Consider the following 23,181-nt stretch of genomic DNA (forward strand, 5'->3'; position numbering starts at 1 on the left):
CTTCATTAGACCTCAGTGACAATTATTTTAATGGTCTCTTACCAAATTCCATAGGCCATTTGAAGTCTCTTGATTTTTTGGGTCTTCAGGGCAACCAATTTTATGGGCCTATTCCTACAAGTTTTGGGAACCTCACTCGATTAACTCATTTGGACCTTTCATTTAATATTTTTAGTGGTGAGCTCTCATTTCTTTCAAATATGTCAAGTCTTACTTCATTGGACCTCAGTCAAAATTATTTTAGTGGCTTATTGCCAGATGTGTTTGGAAATCTTTCAAATTTGGAATTTCTTGGTTTCTCTGACAACAAGCTACAAGGTAATTTTCCGGAGTCAATTTTTACCCTCGTAAATCTTTCTAGTTTGAGACTATCATCAAATAACTTGAGTGGCTCCATTAATTTTTACCAATTTTCCAAGCTTCAAAATCTAGAAGATCTTGATCTTTCAAGCAACAAGTTTCTCTCACTTACCTCTGATAATAATCTTAACTACACCATTCCCAATCTTTTGTTCTTGTATTTATATTCTTGTCATATCACTGTCTTTCCAAAATTCGTAGGCCTTTCAAATTTGCAGCAATTATACCTTGATGATAATAAGTTACAAGGTGTTCCTGAGTCAATTTTTGGTTTCCTAAATCTTTCCCATCTAAGTCTGTCATCAAATAATTTAAGAGGCCCTCTTAGTTTTCATCAATTCTCAAAGTTTCAAAATCTAGAACATCTTGATCTTTCAAACAACAAGTTTCTCTCACTTAGCTTTGATAACAATGTCCACTCTATCCTTCCCAATCCTGCATGGTTAGAGTTATCCTCTTGCAACATCAATGACTTTCCTGAAGTATTAGGAAACCTTCAAAATTTGCAGTTCTTAAATCTTTCCAATAACAAAATTCATGGAGATATTCCCCAATGGTTCAATAATGTGGGGAATGGTTCTTTGGATATTTTGGATCTCTCTCATAATAACTTGACATCAGTTGAACATCTTACAATGAGAAATATTTTGGTGCTTGATCTTAGCTTCAACTTGTTGCAAGGAAATCTCCCAATTCCATCTTTTGGTGTTATATTCTTTTTAGTGTCCAACAACAAATTCAGTGGACACATTTCTTCCTCATTTTGCAATGCAAGCTCACTTGAGATACTTAACGTATCTCACAACAACTTGTCAGGCCACATCCCAAAGTGCCTTGTTGCTCTCCCAAATCTTGAGAGTTTAGATCTACAGATGAATAATTTTGTCGGATCTATACCAGACAATTTTTCTAGGAGCATTTATTTGGAATCTTTGCATTTGAACAACAATCAATTTGAGGGACGGTTGCCTTTATCTTTAACCCATTGCAAGCAGTTACAAATTTTAGATGTGGGAGCAAACAAGATCAATGACAAATTTCCTAATTGGCTTGAAGGCTTATCAGAGCTACAGGTACTCATTTTAAGAGATAATAAGTTCTATGGTGCCATTCATAGTTCCAACACCAAACATACTTTTCCCATGTTAAGAATTTTTGATGTTTCCAACAACCGTTTTAGAGGATCTTTGCCAACAACATACATCAAGGAATTTAAAGGAATGATGAATGTTGACTTTGTTTCAGCTGAACCAGATTACTTGGAAAACAATAATGGATCTCGTTATTATCAAGAATCAGTGATGGTCACATTGAAAGGTGTTGATTTGGAGTTGGTAAAGATCATAACTACATTCATATTCATTGATTTGTCAAAAAACATGTTTGATGGAGAGATTCCACATGTTATTGGTGAGCTGCATTCACTTAAGGGGCTTAATCTCTCCCACAATAAAATCACTGGTCCTATTCCTCAATCCATTGCAAACTTGACAAACCTAGAATCATTGGATTTATCATCAAACTTGCTTAAAGGTGAGATTCCTCTTGCACTAGCAGATCTCAACTTTCTTGAAGTTTTGAATCTTTCACAGAACCAGCTTGTGGGAGAAATACCAAGAGGTAAGCAGTTTGATACATTTTCACAAGATTCTTTTGAGGGAAATTTAGGACTGTGTGGATTTCAATTGTTAAAAGCATGTCATCATGATGAAGGGAAATTGCCACAACCAACTTCGTCAAGTAATGACAAATTTGGATTTGGTTGGAAACCAGTGGCTTTGGGATATGGATGTGGGATGGTGTTTGGAATATTCATGGGTCAAGTTATTTTCTTAACTGGAAAACCTAAAGAGCTTGTCAGAATTTTTCAAGCCAGGCCTAAGAAACAAGCAAAAAGGACAAGGAAAAGAGCCCATCAGAATCAAAGAAGAGTGAATTAGGCACAAAATATGGCTTCATGTGATATATTGTGTCATCTTTTTTTTCCTTTTCCATGTTTCCACTATGATAATTATTTCATGTTTCTTAAATATCTTGTCAGTGATTGGAATGTAATGTACTGTATATTTTAATGCAAGTTATTGTCTTTCCCTTTTTTTAAAAAAATGAATTTCAAGTGATTTGCCTTCATTTGTATGCTATGTACTTTTTGATCATCATGTGAATAAAATATTAGCAACTTTTTTTTCTTTTTTAATACAGACATATCATCAACTTATGTTATTTGAATTAGTTATCAACTTTCAACCTTTCTCATTTAATTAATGATTTAAAGAAACTTTTAGTTTGTTCATTTCTTTAATTTAAAGTTCTATTAAAGGATTTTAGGTTTTTATAAATATGTGAAAATCACTTTCTACTTCAAGACTTTATGATCGATACATGATTGTTCAGAGTAATGTTGCAAGCAGGAATTTTAAATAAGCAAAATGATTTTTATTTCAAATGTTGAACTCTTAACAACTTTTTCTTGTTTTTGCCAAACTCTTAAAATTAAAAATATGACAATGCAAAACACAAGCCTCAATTGCTTTATTACTTAATAGTTAACATTCAACTGGGCTCGTCCTCTCATGAAAACCTTGGGCCTAAAAGCATTTTAGCCCATCAACGACATACATGACCCCTTTTTTCGTTAGTTTATAAATTCTTTTGTTCGTTCTTTTTACCTCTTATTCAGATTGAGAGAAAATTAAAGAGAAAAAAAATTAGATAGAAAAATATGGAGAGAAATCAGTTTTTTTCTCACTTGGAACTATGGGAGGAAGGAAGCCCTTGCTTGGATTAAAATAAAATTAGGGAGGAAAGAAAATTAGGGAGAAAAATATGAGGAGAAATTAGTTTTTTTGAATATTAATGTAATCAATTATTTCAAAATCGATTCTAATTGAATTGATCCTCATCCTAACGAAATTCATTTAACTGATACATGTATTCACCAATTCAACATAGGCACAAGATTTTTTAGGATTGGATAGGAGAGAAAATATGGGAGAAAGGAAAAGTAAGAAAAAAATAAGATAAACTCCATATATCATTTTCTCTCCAAATATGGAGAGACTTGGGAAGAAAAACAAGATTTTCCTGATTGTCCCTCATCTCTCTTTCTCTCACATTTATTTTATTTTATTATATTTAAAAAATTATTCACTTTTTATTTTTTTATCTTACAATAATATTTTTTTATTAAATAATTTGCTTTTAAAATATAATACTATGAAAATATATATAAACCAAGTAACGTGATTTGAAATTATTTGATGATGCTAACGTTAGTATAATATTTCTATTACAATATTTAATTTGATTTAATTTTAAATATGATATATTTTGATAAGGGTATTTTAGTTATTTAGATATTTACTCATTTTCTTTCTTTTCTATTTTTCTTTCATTTATCCAAGCAAGAGGATGATAACATCTTTTCTCTAGTTTTTCCTTCTCTCTATTCCTCTCCTTCCATTTTCTTTCTTCCCAACTTTTCTTCTCATTGAAGTAGAATAGAAAAGTGGAGGAGAAAATAAAATGGGTCACGTGTCTCATTTGCTCTTTAAATTTGCTCTTTATATATTGAGAGGTTTGGGAAGGAAAATGAGATTTTTGTGACTGTCCCTTCTCTCTTTTCCTCTCCATATTTGTTTTTTTTATTATATTCAAAAGATTATTCACTTTTTATTAAATAACTTGGTTTTACAATATGATAATATCAATATATATATAAACCAAATAGCTTAATTTTAAATTATTTGATGATGTTAATGTTCGTATAATGTTCCTATTGCAATATTTACTTTGATTTAATTTAAAATATAATATATTTTGATAAGGATATTTTAGTTATTTAAATATTTGCTCATTTTTTCCTTTCTATTTTATTTTGTCTATCTAAACAAGAGAGATGACAACATCTTCTCTTTAGTTTTTCCTCCTCCCTATTTTACCAGTTTTGTGCTTCACTGTTTCATTTGACATCATTAAAATCCAATAAAAAATAATGATCAATGAAATATTGTAAATACGAAGTAGGAAGGAGGACAAAACAAAATAAAAGTATAATAAGTGCTTGAATCCCCCAATTTCTCCCAAAAAATTAATTTTCAAATATGTATTTATATATATATATATAGAAGTTCATTCATACATTTTTCCCCTCATTTTCCTTCCAATTTTCAAGTCCTTCAAAAACTTCAACCAAGTTAATTCAAACAATCAAATGGTTATAATTAAAAAGAGGGTCTTAAACTAAACCGTTCAACGAGCCTTTATACAGGGGCGTCCCAAATTATGTGGTGAATATATCTTTTAAAAATTCGTATAGACTTAGAATATAAGGTGTTAAATTGGAAAACCCCTCAAGTCAAAAAATGTGGAAGACCCAAAAAAATACTAGGGGTTCCGAAAAAGTTGGGGAATGAGTCTTTCTTCCTTTGTTTTTTTTTTTTTTTGGATACATGAGTCTTTCTTTATAAGGCTTGTTTTATTTTTAATTTTTGTAAAGTTTGTGTGAGAGGATGCAAAGAATTGTAGAAAAAATAACAGCAAGGGACGTTTTTCAATATTCTTGCCATAGTTGTAAATGTAAGAGTTAACTCTTAAATTGATATCTCAATATCTTTTGTCTCTAAAATTTATAAAAAAATTTTAAGTTATTGATTGCATATTAAAGAGAATTTTTATTCCTGAGATAATGACCAAAAGGATATTTTGAAAAATTAAAACATATTTATTGCAAATAATTAATTTAATAAATTTTTTTGATATATATATATATAAATTAGTGATTTAGCTTTACCATTTAGGACCAAAAGAAATAGTTCTTAATATAAGAGCTTATTTAATTTTTATTTTGATCATAAATATAAGACTTCAACTTATTTTATATCTTATATCTATCCATTTTTTAAGGGTAGTTCTTATAATAATAGTTGTTCTAGCTAATACACTTTATTAACGAGAATATTTTAGGAAAGACAATATCTATTTATTACAAATAACTAACTTAATTATTTTTCTTAATCTACTCAAATTAATCAACTAGCTCTTATATTAAGAATTGAAGCTAGTATTATTGTCTTAAGCGGTTATAAACCTTTGAATGTTTTATGATGGGAATATTAGCCAAATGCAAAATAAGATTCCCTTGTTGTTTTTTAATATTAGCCAAATACAAAATTAGCGACAGACTTGTCAACTCAAATGAATAAAGAGGATAATTTAATATTTTTCGTTTGTTAACAATTTACTTGGCTTAGCTTTCTTTGATTCATTTTCGTTTCGATCACGTCACAAAAGATAAGTCTTCTAGCCTTCTATCCTATTTGGTACGCTTATGAAAAAATAATCCGTCATTGAAAACTTTTTGGAAAAACTACGTTAAAATCTCACTTGAAAGAATTAAATATAAAAAAATCTCTCAAAATTATTAAATTAATATGAAATTTCGAGAAAACTTATTGCAAGAAATTCTACTTGTCTAACTCTTTTTTTTTTCTTTTTAAATATGCATTAACAACTAAAAAAGCAGTCATTAACAATTTAAGACATAACGATTAACAACTATCGCAGTAGATATTAACAGCACATTTTCTCAGCACATCACAAAAATTTAATGCATGGTTGTTAATAAATACTGCAATAGTTATTAATAATTACACTTTAAATTGCTGACGACTTATACTTAAAAAAATAAATTGAGGACAATTTAATAATTGAACAAGTAAAATCTCATGCAATGAGATATTTTGAGAGTTCAAATTAATTTAATGATTTCAAGAAATTTTGTTTGTATTTAATTTTCTTGAGTGACAACCTTGATCCAATGTTCAAAAATTTTTTGGGCATATATTTATTATTGATACTCATATAATTATTATTGCCTATTTTTCATTGTTTGAAATGCCCTTTTTCTAAATAGGGGCATAAACATTAAATTTTATCAAGTAAAATCATTGTTTTTAATTTTCCCTTTTCATCTCTAATATCAAGCACATGTTACACCATTTCTCTCTCTGTGTTTATTATCATGATCTGTTATTTTGCATTGTGTATTATAACGTGATTGACGGTTTGAGTAATTAGAACCACTCAAAACCAAAATTTCGGGGAAAAAAAGAATTAACGGTAGCTGGACAATGAAAAATCACTTTGAATATTGTCACTTCCAGACCTTCTAGCTCGCCGTTCAAATAATACCCAAAAAAATTTGTTGACGGTATGGTAATCTCTTTATATCTCTGCGATACTCCTAATATTCAAATAATGTTCAAATTGAGTTCCTTTTTCTAAAGAGTATGTTATAAAAGATCTCTCATATTTCACTTTAAGTTCTTAATTGAAATTTTTGTTTATTTGGCATAAAATAAAATTATCAAATGGATCTGCCTCACAAAATTCCATATTTCTTGACCATATTAGTTATTATATTAGATTATATATGAACACTAATTTTCATAAATTTTCAGAAAAAGTTGAATCAACATTCCATCAGGCATAAATGTGGCCATGTACGTGTTCTTTATGCCTTTTATTGTTCTTTTGATTCATTTTCATTTCATCAATCAATCACAAAGTCAAGTCTTCTCCCCCGTTTGTTACGTTAATGGAAAAACAATCCTATAATTGAAAACTTTTGGAGGGCATTGATTATACTGATATAACCATTATTCCTGCATTCTTATTGTTTCAAATGTTTTATAATAAAAATGAAGGCATAAAAATTCAATTTTATCAAATAAAATGATTTTTCCCCTTTCATCTCTAATTTAGTCGAGTACTCTTATGAACGGTTTCATGCATAGCTTATATATTTGTATGATTTTATTGTATATAATACTCCTTTTTTCCTATTTATAAGTTACAGAGAAAATTCTTATTTGATCTCATTTATAAGATGTATTATTAAATTTTTCATATGAATACATAATTCTTTTTGCAAACAATTTTATTTTATGTGCCATTTATTATTGTGTAGATTTTATTCTCATATGGTATAATGTAAATAAAATAGGGACAGAATAAAAAATTTATTAAATTTTAAGATAAAGTGAATAATACTTCTAGTTCTTTAATATAAGCGCTAGATAACTAATTTATAAATATTAAAATATTAGTTGAGTTAATTATTTGTAATCATATATTGTCTTGCCTAAATACTCTAGTTAATCATGTGGATTAGAGTCGCTCTATCTTGGAACCTTTAACATGTGCAATCACAATAAGAATTACTTTGAGGAAAAAAGGATAAATATGATAAACAAAAAGGATTATGATCATATGTTTATGATCAAATTGAATCTACTATTAGTTTTTATATTAAAGATCGAAGGTAGTAATGTTTAAGGTTTTTTCCTTCTATCTCAATGAAACATGTTAAATATGATTTATAAATAACATCGGAGAGTATATATCTCATAATGAACTTCAAAATAAATTGAGCTTCGAAATTTTGACCTCTTAATAAAAATATTTCGAATTTAAGGTTTAATAGGAAATTAAGTACATGATTCATGTAACGTAACTTGTTTATACTTACACACGCAAATATCAATTTATGAATTTTTGAGACAAATTGTTCAATTTTAGTTTTGGATTTGTCAAGTCTTCAAATTTTGTCGGCTTCAACACTTCCCAATGGAATCTTAGAAATTCACGACTTGACACGCTTACAATGGACATTGACCCGTAAACTTTGGCGGACAAACGTGTTATTTGAAAAAAATTGTTTCTCGATAATTTCTTTAAATTTATGTTTTCGCCTCCCTTTGTTTCTTCAAACAGAATTTGGGTCTTTCGTACCACAATACAATACATTGTTGTATGTAAATAACTAAAATGTAACCGTATAGTTATTGAAAAAATTTTAGGATTTTACGGTTAAAATTGATGTGAGGATTTTCGGCCATACATTGATCATAAAGCATTAGTAAGGGTCTCCAAATCGGGAGAAGAACATTTTCACTAACTTTTCTCTTCATTCTCTTTTCACTTAATGTCTCTGCCGTTATATTAACTTTTAATGGTTGAAATCCGAAACTACATAAAAACATTATTATAATATTAAATGTAATAAAAAATTTAGCATTGCTAACTATTCACATCAAATTTTAATACTATAAATTTATCTATCTATTTTATTATTCAATATTTAATATTATAATAACATTTTTACTAAATAAATGTCACATGTTAAAGTGAGGAGGGAAATTAGTGAAGATGTTCCGCTTCCAAAGCTTTGCGACATGAGATCAACCTGACATATTGAAGAGAAGAATTTGTGTCATAAGGAGTCAACTCAAAAGGGTCAAGAAGATAATTTAATATTTTATTTTCTAAGAATTTATTTGGCTCTAAATTTATTTTCTTTGTTTCCCTTTCATTTCAATCATAATTAATTGGCAAAGGCAAGTCTTTTGCGCCGTTTGGTACGCTAATGGAAGAGTGATCTGTAAATGAGAACTTTGTAGTGGATTTATTATAGTGATATAATCATTATTCCCAATTTCTAATTGTTTCAAATATTTTTTCTTTATAAAAAGGGGCATAAACATTAAATCTTATCAAGTAAATTTTTTTTTTAATTTTCCCTCTTCATTTCTAATATCAAATACATCTATGATTTCTTTGTAAAATTGGGTCAAAGTCTCGAATTCAAAATTTTATTAGTGAAAAAGACTTAAATGAAAGTGCCGATATTTTGTATGTACAGAATTTGCAAAGTAAAAAATATCGGTGCTTTTTGTGTATAAAAAATTATTACGTTTTTCACACAAATAAAATTTTAAATGGAAGATCTTTTTTCCCAATGTTCTCATACTTGTATGGGTATTATTTTGTGACGTGTATTGTAAGGTATATTCAAAGGGAGGAGAAAAGTGTTACTTTCTCTATCACCATATGGATAGCTAGCCAATAACAAGAAATTTATAACTTGTTTAACGGTTTGAGCGGCATTGAAGTTAGAACCATTCAAGTCCAATTGATGATAAAGAGTCAGTGAGGGTCGAGGAACCATTCAAGGCTTGTGGGTTTTCTTCGATTATTTTTCATTTCAGCCACATCGCAAAAGGCAAGTCTTCTTTACCCCAAAAAAAGGCAAGTCTTCTTCCCCGTTTGGTACGCTTATAGAAAAATAATTCGCAACTGAAAACTTTTTAGGGCACATATTTGTTATATATATTGATATAATAATTATTCCCTCTTTTTCATTGTTTTAAATGATTTTTTCTAAATAGGTGCATAAGCATTAAATTTTATAAAACAAAATTATTTTTTTCATTTTCCCTTTTAATTTATAGTATCAAACTTATGGTATACTATTTCTGTGTGTGTATATACTCAAAATCAAAATTTTGGGACAAAAATGAATTAATGGCAGCTGGACAATGAAGGACCATTTTGAAATTTCTCACTTCCAAACCTTTTAGCACGCCATTCAAATAAAGCCGAAAAAAATCTGACAAAAAAATGATGCCAATTTTTTTTTGGATAATATGGCAATCTCTTATATTTTTCCCGCCGTCCTTGTATTCAAATACTACCTCTGATCCTTAATATAAGATTTAATTAATTTGTTTGAGGAGATTGAGAAAGTTAATAAATTACCATAATATATTTATATTTATCTTGTTACTTTTATAAATTAATATATAATGTAATGATATATATAAGTATTTTAGAGAAATTATATAACATGTAATTATGTAACTGGGTCTTATGTTAAGGATCAGGATACTAATTTTGAAATTTAATTACTTTTTCAAAAGAGTATGTTATAAGGTCTCTCATATTTCACTTTGTTCAAGTTCTTAATTGAAACTGTTTTTGATTTTAGCATAAAATATAATTATCAAATTGAAAATTGACAAACCTCACAAAATTCCGTATTTCTTGACTATATTAGTAATTATTAAATTATATATGAACACTAATTTTCAAAACGTTTCACCACAAATTTTTGGAAAAGTTTAATCAACGTTCGTTCAGTCAAGCACGTTCGTCGTGTTGCGAGGACCATTTGTTTAGTCAAGTGAATATTTGAATTAATTTATTTTAAGTGAATTTATATTTTCAAAATAAGTATATGAGAGGAATATTCTGTTGTAAAATGTAAAATAGATTTTTTTTAAAGTTAATTCTCTTAATAAGTCTTTCATTTTTTTTAATGTCCAAGGAAACATAACTTTTTTCTTGGTAGCCTTCTTGGTAGCCTCTGCCCCTCTCTCGATATATATGATATAATGAACTTATTTTTATTTTCCTTAATTATAAAAATTTCTATTCCATTTAAAAGATATACGTAATACGTAAGCCTACTACAAAATAAAATTGGGTAGCGCAATTTTTTCTTTTATTTTTAATAATAAATAAAATTAGTTTAATTATTTTTTGCAAAAGTAATTTTTTTAATAACTTGCTAGTATACAGGCCCTTACCTTGCGAATATTATTCTATATTAAAGCTATAATACAAAGAAATATTATATTATGAGTAAGGGCTACAGTGATGTTATCAGCAAATCTGTTTGTCATGACCAACATGTCAGTGAATGTATTACGCGTGAAATAATAGAAATAAAAGACTTCACTTATAATTCTGTTATGGTAGGAAAAAAAGGCTTATAATTCTATTTACAATTAGGAATTATAAGAATTAAATACAAGACATGTTGGTCATGACAAACAGATTTGCTGATAACATCACTGTAGCCCTTACTCATAATATAATATTTCTTTGTATTATAGCTTTAAATAGAATAATATTCCCAACGTAAGGGCCTGTATACTAGCAAGTTATTATGACAAACCTTTTATCGTGCGTAGCTTTGCCTATAAAAGAAGCCTCATATGTTAGATACCATATCCTTCACTCCTTGATATTCTTAGCCTTCTAACTTCGCTCATGGCATTTCGAATCACCATCTGTTTCTGCTTGTTCCTTCTTTCTCCTTCCCTTTCTTCTCTCAACCCCCCATTATGTAATTCTCATGATTCCATTGCGCTTTTTCATTTTAAAAACTCTCTCTCTTAATCATTCTGCTTCAATGCAGTGTGATGAGTTTCATGATGATGATAATAGTTATACTATGAAGTTTAAGAACTCATCTTACCCAAAGACAACTTCGTGGGGAAATGATTCAAACTGTTGCCTATGGGATGGGATCACGTGTGACTCCATTTCTGGTCATGTGATTGGCCTTGATCTTACTTGTAGTTGGATCCAAGGTCAACTCCATCCGAACAATAGCCTCTTCCAACTTTCTCATCTCCAAACACTCAACATGGCTCAACAATTTTAGTGGGTCTATGATATCATCTCATTTTGGTAGTCTTTCCACTCTGATGCATCTAAACTTAAGCTATTCTGCTTTTGCTGGTGAAATTTCTCCTGAAATTGCAGAATTGTCTAAGTTGGTCTCTCTTGATTTGTCTATGAATGGATTTGAAGGGTTGAGTTTAAGACTTGAACCATCCACTTGGGAGAAGCTTGCTCTAAACATGACTGATATGAGAGAACTTGTTTTAGATGATGTAAATATGTCTTCCATTACACCAAGCTCCTTGTCTTTGAAGTCGCTTAATATTTTGAGTCTTAAACGTTGCAAATTTGATGGGCCTATTCCTACAAGTTTTGGAAACCTCACTCAATTAACTGATTTGAACATTGCAAAAAACAATTTTAGTGGTGAGTTTTCATTTCTTTCAAATCTTCAAAGTCTCACTTCATTGGACCTTAGTGCCAATTATTTTAATGGTCTCTTACCAAATTCCATAGGCCATTTGAAGTCTCTTAATTTTTTGGGTCTTCAAGAGAACCAATTTCATGGGCCTATTCCTACAAGTTTTGGGAACCTCACTCAATTAACTGATTTGAACCTTGCAGAAAACAATTTTAGTGGTGAGCTTTCATTTCTTTCAAATCTTCAAAGTCTCACTTCATTGGACCTCAGTGACAATTATTTTAATGTTCTCTTACCAAATTCCATAGGCCATTTGAAGTCTCTTGATTTTTTGGGTCTTCGGGTAACCAATTTTATGGGCCTATTCCTACAAGTTTTGGGAACCTCACTCAACTAACTGATTTGCACCTTGCAGAAAACAATTTTAGTGGTGAGCTTTCATTTCTTTCAAATCTTCAAAGTCTCACTTCATTGGACCTTAGTGGCAATTATTTTAGTGGTCTCTTACCAAATTCCATAGGCCATTTGAAGTCCCTTGATTTTTTGCATCTTTGGATAACAAATTTCATGGGCGTATCCCTGTAAATTTGAGAACCTCACTCAATTAACTTATTTGGGCCTTTCACTTAACATTTTAGTGGTGAGCTCTCATTTCTTTCAAATATGTCAAGTCTTACTTCATTGCACCTCAGTGACAATTATTTTAGTGGTTTGTTGCCAGATGTGTTTGTAAATCTTTCAAATTTGAAATTTCTTGATTTATCTGACAACAAGCTGCAAGGTAATTTTCCTGAGTCAATTTTTACTCTCATAAATCTTTTTTATTTGGGACTATCATCAAATAACTTGAGTGGCTCTGTTAATTTTTACCAATTTTTCAAGCTTCAAAATCCAGAATATCTTCATCTTTCAAGCAACAAGTTTCTCTCACTTACCTTTGATAATAATCTTAACTACACCATTCCTAATCTTGAGGTCTTATATTTAGATTCTTGTCATATCACTATCCTTCCGAAATTCATTGGCCTTCCAAATTTGTGGCAATTGAATCTTGATGATAATAAGTTGCAAGGTTTTCCTGAGTCAATTTTTGGTTTCCTAAATCTTTCCCATCTAAGTCTGTCATCAAATAATTTGAGAGGCCCTATTAGTCTTCATCAATTCTCAAAGCTTCAAAATCTACAATATCTTAATCTTTCAAACAACAAGTTTCTCTCACTTAGCTCTAATAATGATGTTTACCATACCATTCCCAATCTTACACAGTTAGATCTGTCCTCTTGCAACATCAATGACTTTCCTAAACAATTAGGAAGCCTTCAAAATTTGAAGGGGTTATATCTTTCTAATAACAAAATTCATGGAGATATTCCCCAATGGTTCAATAACGTAGGGAATGGTTCTTTGGATGCTTTGGATCTCTCTCATAATAACTTGACATCAGCTAAACATCTTTCAATGAGAAACTTGAGGTTTCTTGATCTCAGCTTCAACTTGTTGCCAGGAAATCTCCCAATTCCATCCTTTGATGTTAAATTCTTTTCAGTGTCCAACAACAAATTCAATGGACACATTTCTTCCTCATTTTGCAATGCAAGCTCACTTGAGATACTCATCTTATCCCACAACAACTTGTCAGGCCACATCCCAAAGTGCCTTTTTGCTCTCCCCTTGAGAGTTTAGATCTGCAGATGAATAATTTTGTTGAATCTATACCGGACAATTTTTCTAGAAGCAATTATTTGGAATCTTTGCATTTGAACAACAATCAATTTGAGGGACGGTTGCCTTTGTCTTTGACCCATTGTAAGCAATTACAACTTTTAGATGTGGGAGCAAACAAGATCAACGACAAATTTCCTGATTGGCTTGAAGGCTTACCAGAGCTACAGGTACTCATTTTAAGAGATAATAAGTTCTATGGTGCCATTCATAGTTCCCACACCAAACATCCTTTTCCCATGTTAAGAATTTTCGATGTTTCCAACAACCGTTTTATAGGATCTTTGCCAATAACATACATCAAGGAATTTAAAGGAATGATGAATGTTGACTTTGTTTCAACCACACTAGATTACTTGGAAATCCGTAATGCATCTTATCAGTATCAAGAATCAGTGATGGTCACATTGAAAGGTGTTGATTTGGAGTTGGTAAAGATCATAACTACATTCACATCCATTGATTTGTCAAAAAACATGATTGATGGAGAGATTCCACATGTTATTGGTGAGCTGCATTCACTTAAGGGGCTTAATCTCTCCCACAACAAAATCACTGGTCCGATTCCTCAATCCATTGCAAACTTGACAAACCTAGAATCGTTGGATTTATCATCAAACTTGCTTAAAGGTGAGATTCCTCTTGCACTAGCAGATCTCAACTTTCTTGAAGTTTTGAATCTTTCACAAAATCAACTTGTCGGAGAAATACCAAGAGGTAAGCAGTTTGCTACATTTTCACAACATTCTTTTGAGGGAAATTTAGGACTGTGTGGATTTCAATTGTCAAAAGCATGTAATCATGATGAAGGGAAATTACCACAACCAACTTCGTCAAGTAATGACAAATTTGGATTTGGTTGGAAACCAGTGGCTTTCGGATATGGATGTGGGATGGTGTTTGGAATATTCATGGGTCAAGTTATTTTCTTAACCGGAAAACCTAAAGGGCTTGTCAGAATTTTTCAAGCCAGGCCTAAGAAACAAGCAAAAAGGACAAGGAAAAGAGCCCATCAGAATCAAAGAGTGAATTAGGCACAAAATGTGGCTTCGTGTGATATATTGTGTCATCTTTTTTTCCATGTTTCCACTATGGTTATTATTTCATGTTTCTTAAATGTCTTGTCAGTGATTGGAATGTAATGTACTGTATATTTTAATGATTGTCTTTCCCTTTTGTTTTAATGAATTTCAAGTGATTTGCCTTCATTTGTATGCTATGCACTATTTGATCATCATGTGAATAAAATTTTCCACGTATTAGCAACTTTTTTTTCTTTCTGGTACAGACATGTCATCAACTTATGTTATTTGAATTAATTATCAACCATTCAACCTTTCTCATTTAATTAATGATTTAAAGAAACTTTTAGTTTGTTCTTGTTCTATTAAAGGATTTTAGGTTTTTATAAATATGTGAAAATCACTTTCTACTTCCAGACTTTATGATCGATATATGATTGTTCAGAATAATGCTGCAAGCAGGAATTTAAAATAAGCAAAATGATTTTATTTCAAATTTTAAACTCTCAACAATTTTTTTCTTGTTTTTGCCAAACTCTTAAAATTGAAAATATGACCATGCAAAACACAAGCCTCAATTGCTTTATTACTTAACGTTAACATTCAACTAGGCGTGTCCTCTCATGAAAACCTTGGGCCTAAAAGCATTTTAGCCCATAACAACATCGTGACCCCTTTTTTTGTAAGTTTATAAATTCTTCTGTTCGTTTTTTTACCCCTTATTCGCATTGAGAGAAAATTAGAGAGAAAAGAAATTAGATAAAAAATATGGAGAGAAATCAGTTTTTTTTCTTACTTGGATATGAGAGAAAATATGAGAGGAAGGAACCCCTTGCTTGGATTAAAATAAAATTAGGGAGGAAAGAAAACTAGAGGGGAAAATATAAGGAGAACTGAGTTTTCTAAATATCAATGTAATGAATTATTTCAAAATCGATTCCAATTCAATTGATCCTCATCCTAACGAAATTCATTTAATTCATACATGTATCCACCAATTCATCACAGGCACAATATTTTAGGATTAGATAGGAGAGAAAATATGGGAGGAAGAAAAAGTGAGAAAAAAATAAGATAGACTCCATATCTCATTTTCTCTCCAAATATGGAGAGACTCATGATGAAAAACAAGATTTTCTTGATTGTCCCTCCTCTCTCTTCCTCTCACATTTATGTTCTTTTTATTACATTTAAAAAATCAATTCATTTTTTTATTTTTTAATCTTACTAGAATATTTTTTATTAAATAATTTGCTTTTAAAATATAATACTATGAAAATATATATAAACCAAATAATTTGATTTGAAATTATTTGATGACGCTGACGTTAGTATAATATTCCTATTGCAATATTTAATTTGATTTAATTTTAAATATGATATATTTTGATAAGGGTATTTTAGTTATTTAGATATTTATTCATTTTCTTTCCCCCCTATTTTTCTCTCATCTATCCAAGCAAGATGATAATAACATCTTCTCTCTAGTTTTTTGATAACATGTTCTATCTACTTTTTTCTTCTCTCTATTCCTCTCCTCCTGTTTTCTTTCCTCCCAACTTTTCTTCCCATTCAAGCAAAGTAGAAAAGTGGGGGAGAAAATAAAATAGGCCACGCGTCTCATTTGCTCTTCAAATTTTCTCTTTATATATTGAGAGGTCTGGGAAGAAAAATAAGATTTTGTGACTGTCCCTCCTCTCTTTTCCTCTCCATATTTATTTTTTTATTATATTCAAAAGATTATTCACTTTTTATTAAATAATTTGGTTTTACAATATGATAATATGAATATATATACAAACCAATAACTTGATTTTAAATTACTTGATAATGTTAATGTTAGTATAATGTTCCTATTGCAATATTTAATTTGATTTAATTTTCAATATGATATATTTTGATAAGAATATTTTAGTTATTTAGATATTTGCTCATTTTTTATTTCTATTTTCTCTTGTCTATCTAAACAAAAGAGATAACAACATCTTCTCTTTAATTTTTCCTCCTCCCTATTTTACCAGTTTTGTGTTTTACTGTTTCATTTGACATCATTAAAATCCAATAAAAAATAAGGGTCAATGAAATATTTTAAATACGAAAGAGGACCAAAAAAAAAAAAGTATAACAAGTGCTTGAACCCGCCAATTTCTCCCAAAAAATAATTTTCAAGTATGTATTTATATATATATATATATATGTCTATCTATATATATAGAAGCTCATTCATACTGTTTTTTTTTGCCCCCATTTTCCTCCCAATTTTCAAATCCTTCAAAACAACTTCAACCAAGTTAATTCAAATAATCAAATGGTCATAATTAAAAAGAGGGTCTTAAACGAAACCGTTCAACGAGCCGTCATACAAGGGCATCCCAAATTATGTGGTGAATATATCTTTTAAAAATTCGTATATACTTGGAATCTAAGGTGTTAAATTGGAAAACCCCTCAGGTCAAAAAAAATGGAAGACCCAAAAAATACAAGGTGTTGATTTAGCACAACTTACTTGGACAACTAGGGGTTCCGAAAAGTTTGTGTGAGAGGATGCAAAGAATTGCAGAAAAAATAACAGCAAGGGACGTTTTTCAATATTCTTGCCATAGTTGTAAATGTAAGAGTTAACTCTTAAATTGATATCTCAATATCTTTTGTCTCTAAAATTTATAAAAAATTTTTAAGTTATTGATTGCATATTAAGAGAATTTTTATTCCTGAGATAATGACCAAAAGGATTTTTGAAAAATTAAACATAGTTATTGCAAATAAATAATTTAATAAATTTGTTTGATATATAATAAATTAGTGATTTAGCTTTACCATTTAGGACCAAAAGAAATAGTTCTTAATATAAGAGCTTATTTAATTTTTATTTTGATCATAAATAAAGACTCCAATTTATTTATATCTTATATATATCCATTTTTTAAGGGTAGTTTCTTAAATAATGGTTGTTCTAGCTAATACACTTGATTAACGAGAATATTTTAAAAGACAATATCTATTTATTATAAATAACTAACTTAATTATTTTCTTAATCTATTCAAATTAATCAACTAGCTCTTATATTAAGAATTGAAGTTAGTATTATTCTCTTAAGCGGTTATAAACCTTTGAATGTTTTATGATGGGAATATTAGCCAAATGCAAAATAAGATTCCCTTGCTGTTTTTCAATATTAGCCAAATACAAAATTAGCGACGGACTTGTAACAGAATTTAGTAACGGAATAAGATTCCGTCACTAATTCTTCTCTAAGTTAGTGACGAAATAAAATTTCGTCACTAATCTTTCACTAATTTAGCGACGGAAATTTTCCGTCACTAAATTCTATCGCTAATTTTAGTGACAGAATTTGTGAGGGATTAAAATTCCGTCACTAAATTCCGTTACTAATATGCTATTTTTTTGTACTGTATAGAGAGAGAGACAAAAATAAAGTATCAATTCATGAACATAAGCTAGTTTGATTGATTTTAAAGAAAAAAAGAAAAGAAAGAAAGACAATTCAAAGTCGGTGCTGCCATGATGAGTTTGATTGATAAATGAATGGAATCTTAGAAATTAAATTTTGGTTTTGGGTTTGAAAAGTCTTCAAATTTTGTTGGCTTCAACAGTTTACAAGGTCGACCGTCAACGCTAATTAAGCAAACTTTGGTTGATTTACATGCACTTTGAAAATTTTTTGTTTCGCTGGTCCAAAGGGAAAAAAAAGAAATTTTTTTTATTTCTCAAGAATTTCTTTAAATTTATGTTTTGAGTAGTACTCAATAAGATAATTTAATATTTCATTAATTTATCATCAACTTATTTGGCTGTGAGTTTCCTTTAATTCATTTTCATTTCAATCGCATCACAAAGGCCAGTCTTCTGCCCCATTTGGTCCGCTTTTGGAAAAATAATCGTGTAATAGAAAACATTATAAGGTATTCCCCAAAAAGAAGAAAAAAAAACATTGTAGGGTTACTATTTTCCAGTTCTCAGTATATTCTCATTGTTTTAAATGTTTCTTTTAAATAAAAAGGGGCATGAACATTAAATTTTATCAAATAAATTTATTTTTTATTTTTCTCTTTCATTTATAGTATCAAATAAACTTTCACATTCTATACTTTGTTGCATATATTATATTTATGGGTTAATGTGCAAATTCAGATCATAACAATAGTGTTCTCATACTGTTAATAATATTAACGATCAATGCTATCATTTTAATAAATACTATTAATTTTTTAATGATAAAGAGCAATATTATCATAATTTTAAATATTTAAAATAAATTTGCACTCAAAATTAATAAAAAATTTCAGGACAAATTTACACTTTCACCGTTAATTATTCTGTATTGTGCATTTGTATGATATATTCAAAAGCAAGATAAAAGTCTTCATTCATTGTCACCATATGGGTATGGTTTATTGCCAGAAATTCGTGTGTTTGACGGTTTGAGGTAGCATTTAAATTAGAATAATTCAATACCACACTTGTCATGATAAAAATAAATTTATTAGTTCGTCATAAAAAAAATACTTTATTTCCATTCGATCTCATATTATAATAATATATAAATTATTAGATTTGAACAGATTAAAAAACAGTTGAAAAAGCGTTATGTGCCCCACCAAACAAACAATCGTGTAAATCGTGTAAATCTGCCGCGCCTACATGCATAGCTCTATGCAGTTGCAGAACCCATTCCCCATCTTCTCTCTGCATCGCGTCTGCATGCCCCTTTCATTCTTCTCTCTCTCTCCCTCTCCCTCTCTCTGGGGCACGCAGTCTACTCTATCCCCCCCCAACAAAAAAAAAATTCTTTTCCTGCCATAACCTTTTTCTTTTTGTGTTTATGTACCCTTTGACTTTTTCCCCCCTTACTCTTCCCTTCTTCATTGCCTCTCTGCCAAATCCATTCCTAACATTCGCACTTATCTTCTTCACAATCAATTTGAGAATGATAACGAAACCTTCTAGTCAACAATATATCTAAGGACTGAGTTATTGACAGAGCATAATGATGTCGTGTGATTCATGTAGCCAACCCCATCTATTGAGATAAGGCTTGTTGTTGTTGTAATCAATTTGAGAATAATCCAAATTGAATCCTTTTGATTTATATGCTTTTTTTAATTGAAAAGGAAAGGGGGGTTATGCTGGGGAAAAGCAAGGGAGGAGGATCCATATGCTTCAAGAATGGAAAGGAGAAGCTCATCCTCGCGCTTCCTGCTGATGTCTCTCTCTCTGTCTGTTTTTCCCCTTTTTATTTATTTACTATTATTATTCTTCCTATTCTAAATATAAGACTCTTTTATACACTAATATAAATACCAGGGTCTTATATGGGTATTATTTTACAGATTTCCTTGAATTTGCGTAAATTCGCATTGTGGTGCGGGGGCGTCTCTGAAATTCCGACATATCACTTTTGGGCTCTCGCTGTAAATTCCAGAAACTAAAGAGGTGTTTGGGCAAGATCAAACCATGATTTCAGAAATATTTTTATGGTATATGAAGTAAATATATAGAGAATTTTATTTTAATTTACGAAAAAGTGTTTCTGAAAAATATTTATTAGGTTACCCAAATACCCCCTAAACATTTCTTCCTGCGTTGCATACGATTTACTATGTGATACTCATTTCAGTAATTACTACATGTATTCTTCTAATGGATGCTCCAACAGCGTGCACAAGAAATTGGCACGTAAATCCCACATAAGTAGAGAAAGACAAACAAAAACACATGCAGAGAAAAAAATCAAAACAACAAAAATTATATGTAACAATGTTTCTATAAAAATTTACTTGGCTTAGCTTTCTTTGACTCATTTTCGTTTCGATCACGCCACAGACAAGTCTTCTAGCCTTCTACCCTGCTTGGTACGCTTATGAAAAAATAATCCGTCATTGAAAACTTTTTGGAAAAACTACATTAAAATCTCACTTAAAAGAATTAAATATAAAAAAATCTCTTAAAATTATTAAATTAATATGAAATTTCGAGAAAACTTATTGCAAGAAATTCTACTTTTTTAAGTATGCATTAACAACTAAAAAAGCAGTTATTAACCATTTAAGACGTAACAATTAACAACGATCGCAGTAGATATTAACAGCACATTTTCTCAGTACATCACAAAAATTTAAGGCATGGTTGTTAATAAATACTGCAATAGTTATTAATAATTACACCTTAAATTGCTGACGACTTATACTTAAAAAAATAAAATGAGGACAATTTAATAATTGAACAAGTAAAATCTCATGCAATGAGATATTTTGAGAGTTCAAATTAATTTAATGATTTCAAGAAATTTTGTTTGTATTTAATTTTCTTGAGTGACAACCTTGATCCAATGTTCGCAAACTTTTTGGGTATATATTTATGATTGATATTCATATAATCATTATTGCCTATTTTTCATTGTTTGAAATGCCTTTTTTCTAAATAGGGGCATAAACATTAAATTTTATCAAGTAAAATTATTGTTTTTAATTTTCCCTTTTCATCTCTAATATCAAGCACATGTTACGCCATTTCTCTCTCTGTGTTTATTATCATGATCTGTTATTTTGCATTGTGTATTATAACGTGATTGACGGTTTGAGTAATTAGAACCACTCAAAACCAAAATTTTCGGGGGAAAAAAAGAATTAACGGTAGCTGGACAATAAAAAATCACTTTAAATGTTGTCACTTCCAGACCTTCTAGCTCGCCATTCAAATAATACCCAAAAAAATTTGTTGACGGTATGGTAATCTCCTTATATCTCTGCGATACTCCTAATATTCAAATAATGTTCAAATTGAGTTGCTTTTTCTAAAGAGTATGTTATAAAAGATCTCTCATATTTCACTTTAAGTTCTTAATTGAAATTTTTGTTTATTTGGCATAAAATAAAATTATCAAATGGATCTGCCTCACAAAATTCCATATTTCTTGACCATATTAGTGTTATATTAGATTATATATGAACACTAATTTTCATAAATTTTCAGAAAAAGTTGAATCAACATTCCATCAGGCATAAATGTGGCCATGTACGTGTTCTTTACGCCTTTTATTGTTCTTTTGATTCATTTTTATTTCATCAATCAATCACAAAGTCAAGTCTTCTCTCCCGTTTGTTACGCTAATGGAAAAACAATCCTATAATTGAAAACTTTTGTAGGGCATTGATTATACTGATATAACCATTATTCCTACATTCTTATTGTTTCAAATGTTTTATAATAAAAATGAAGGCATAAAAATTCATTTTTATCAAATAAAATGATTTTTCCCCTTTCATCTCTAATTTAGTCGAGTACTCTTACGAACAGTTTAATGTATACGGTTTCATGTGTAGCTTATATATTTGTATGATTTTATTGTATATAATACTCCTTTTTTTCTTATTTATAAGGTATAGAGAAAATTCTTATTTGATCTCATTTATAAGATGTATTATTAAATTTTTCATATGAATACATAATTTTTTTTGCAAACAATTTATTTTATTTGCCATTTATTATTGTGTAGATTTTATTCTCATATGGTATAATGTATATAAAATAAGGACAAAATAAAAAATTTATTAAATTTTAAGATAAAGTTAATATTATTCTAGTTTTTTAATATAAGAGCTGGATAACTAATTTATAAATATTAAAATATTAGTTGAGTTAATTATTTGTAATCATATATTGTCTTGCCTAAATACTCTAGTTAATCACGTGCATTAGAGTCGCTCCATCTTGAAACCTTTAATATGTGCAATCACAGTAAGAATTACTTTGAAGAAAAAAGGATAAATATGATAAACAAAAAAGATTGTGATCTTATGTTTATGATCAAATTGAATCTACAATTAGTTTTTATATCAAAATTGGAAGGTAGTAATGTTTAAGGTTTTTTCCTTCTATCTCAATGAAACATGTTAAATATGATTATAAATAAGATCAGAGAGTATATATCTCATAATGAACTTCAAAATAAATTGAGCTTCAAAATTTTGACCTCTTAATAAAAAATATTTCGAATTTAAGGTTTAATAGGAAACTAAGTACATGATTCATGTGACGTAACGTGTTTATACTTACACGTGCAAATATCAATTTATGAATTTTTGAGACAAATTGTTCAATTGTAGTTTTGGATTTGTGAAGTCTCCAAATTTTGTCGGCCTCACCAGTTCCCAATGGAATCTCAGAAATTCACGACTTGACACGCTTACAATGGACATTGACCCGTAAACTGTGGTGGACAAACGTGTTATTTGAAAAAAAAATTGTTTCTCGATAATTTCTTTAAATTTATGTTTTCGCCTCCCTTTGTTTCTTCAAACAGAATTTGGGTCTTTCGTACCACAATACAATACATTGTTGTATGTAAATAACTAAAATGTAACTGTATAAGGAGTTAAAAT

The 23,181-nt window shown here is 29.5% G+C and overlaps 2 protein-coding genes across 2 annotated transcripts; both read left to right on the forward strand.

Moving 5' to 3' along the window:
* The first annotated feature begins 200 nt into the window (after positions 1-200).
* LOC114741964 (receptor like protein 22-like) lies at positions 201-2,452 on the forward strand. The gene is made up of 2 exons (XM_028930206.1): positions 201-318; positions 562-2,452. Exons 1-2 carry the CDS (start codon positions 201-203, stop codon positions 2,298-2,300), a joined length of 1,857 nt encoding a protein of 618 aa, XP_028786039.1. The 3' UTR covers positions 2,301-2,452.
* An 11,270-nt stretch (positions 2,453-13,722) lies between these two features.
* Positions 13,723-14,964, forward strand: LOC114741954 (putative receptor like protein 25). The gene is made up of 2 exons (XM_028930199.1): positions 13,723-13,926; positions 14,036-14,964. Exon 2 carries the CDS (start codon positions 14,074-14,076, stop codon positions 14,788-14,790), a length of 717 nt encoding a protein of 238 aa, XP_028786032.1. The 5' UTR covers positions 13,723-13,926; positions 14,036-14,073; the 3' UTR covers positions 14,791-14,964.
* The last annotated feature ends 8,217 nt before the right edge of the window (positions 14,965-23,181 follow it).

Source organism: Neltuma alba, unplaced genomic scaffold (assembly GCF_004799145.2).
Source record: "Neltuma alba isolate B1F8T4 unplaced genomic scaffold, ASM479914v2 tig00003588_pilon, whole genome shotgun sequence".
NCBI lineage: Eukaryota > Viridiplantae > Streptophyta > Magnoliopsida > Fabales > Fabaceae > Neltuma > Neltuma alba.

Excerpts from the sequence above, each read along its gene's own strand:
- LOC114741964 (XM_028930206.1), top strand. The coding sequence starts at position 201 with ATGTCAAGTCTTACTTCATTGGACCTCAGTCAAAATTATTTTAGTGGC. Across the intron at positions 319-561 it reads CTCTGACAACAAGCTACAAG|GCCTTTCAAATTTGCAGCAA; the intron begins GTAATTTTCCGG and ends CAAAATTCGTAG.
- LOC114741954 (XM_028930199.1), top strand. The coding sequence starts at position 14,074 with ATGATGAATGTTGACTTTGTTTCAACCACACTAGATTACTTGGAAATC.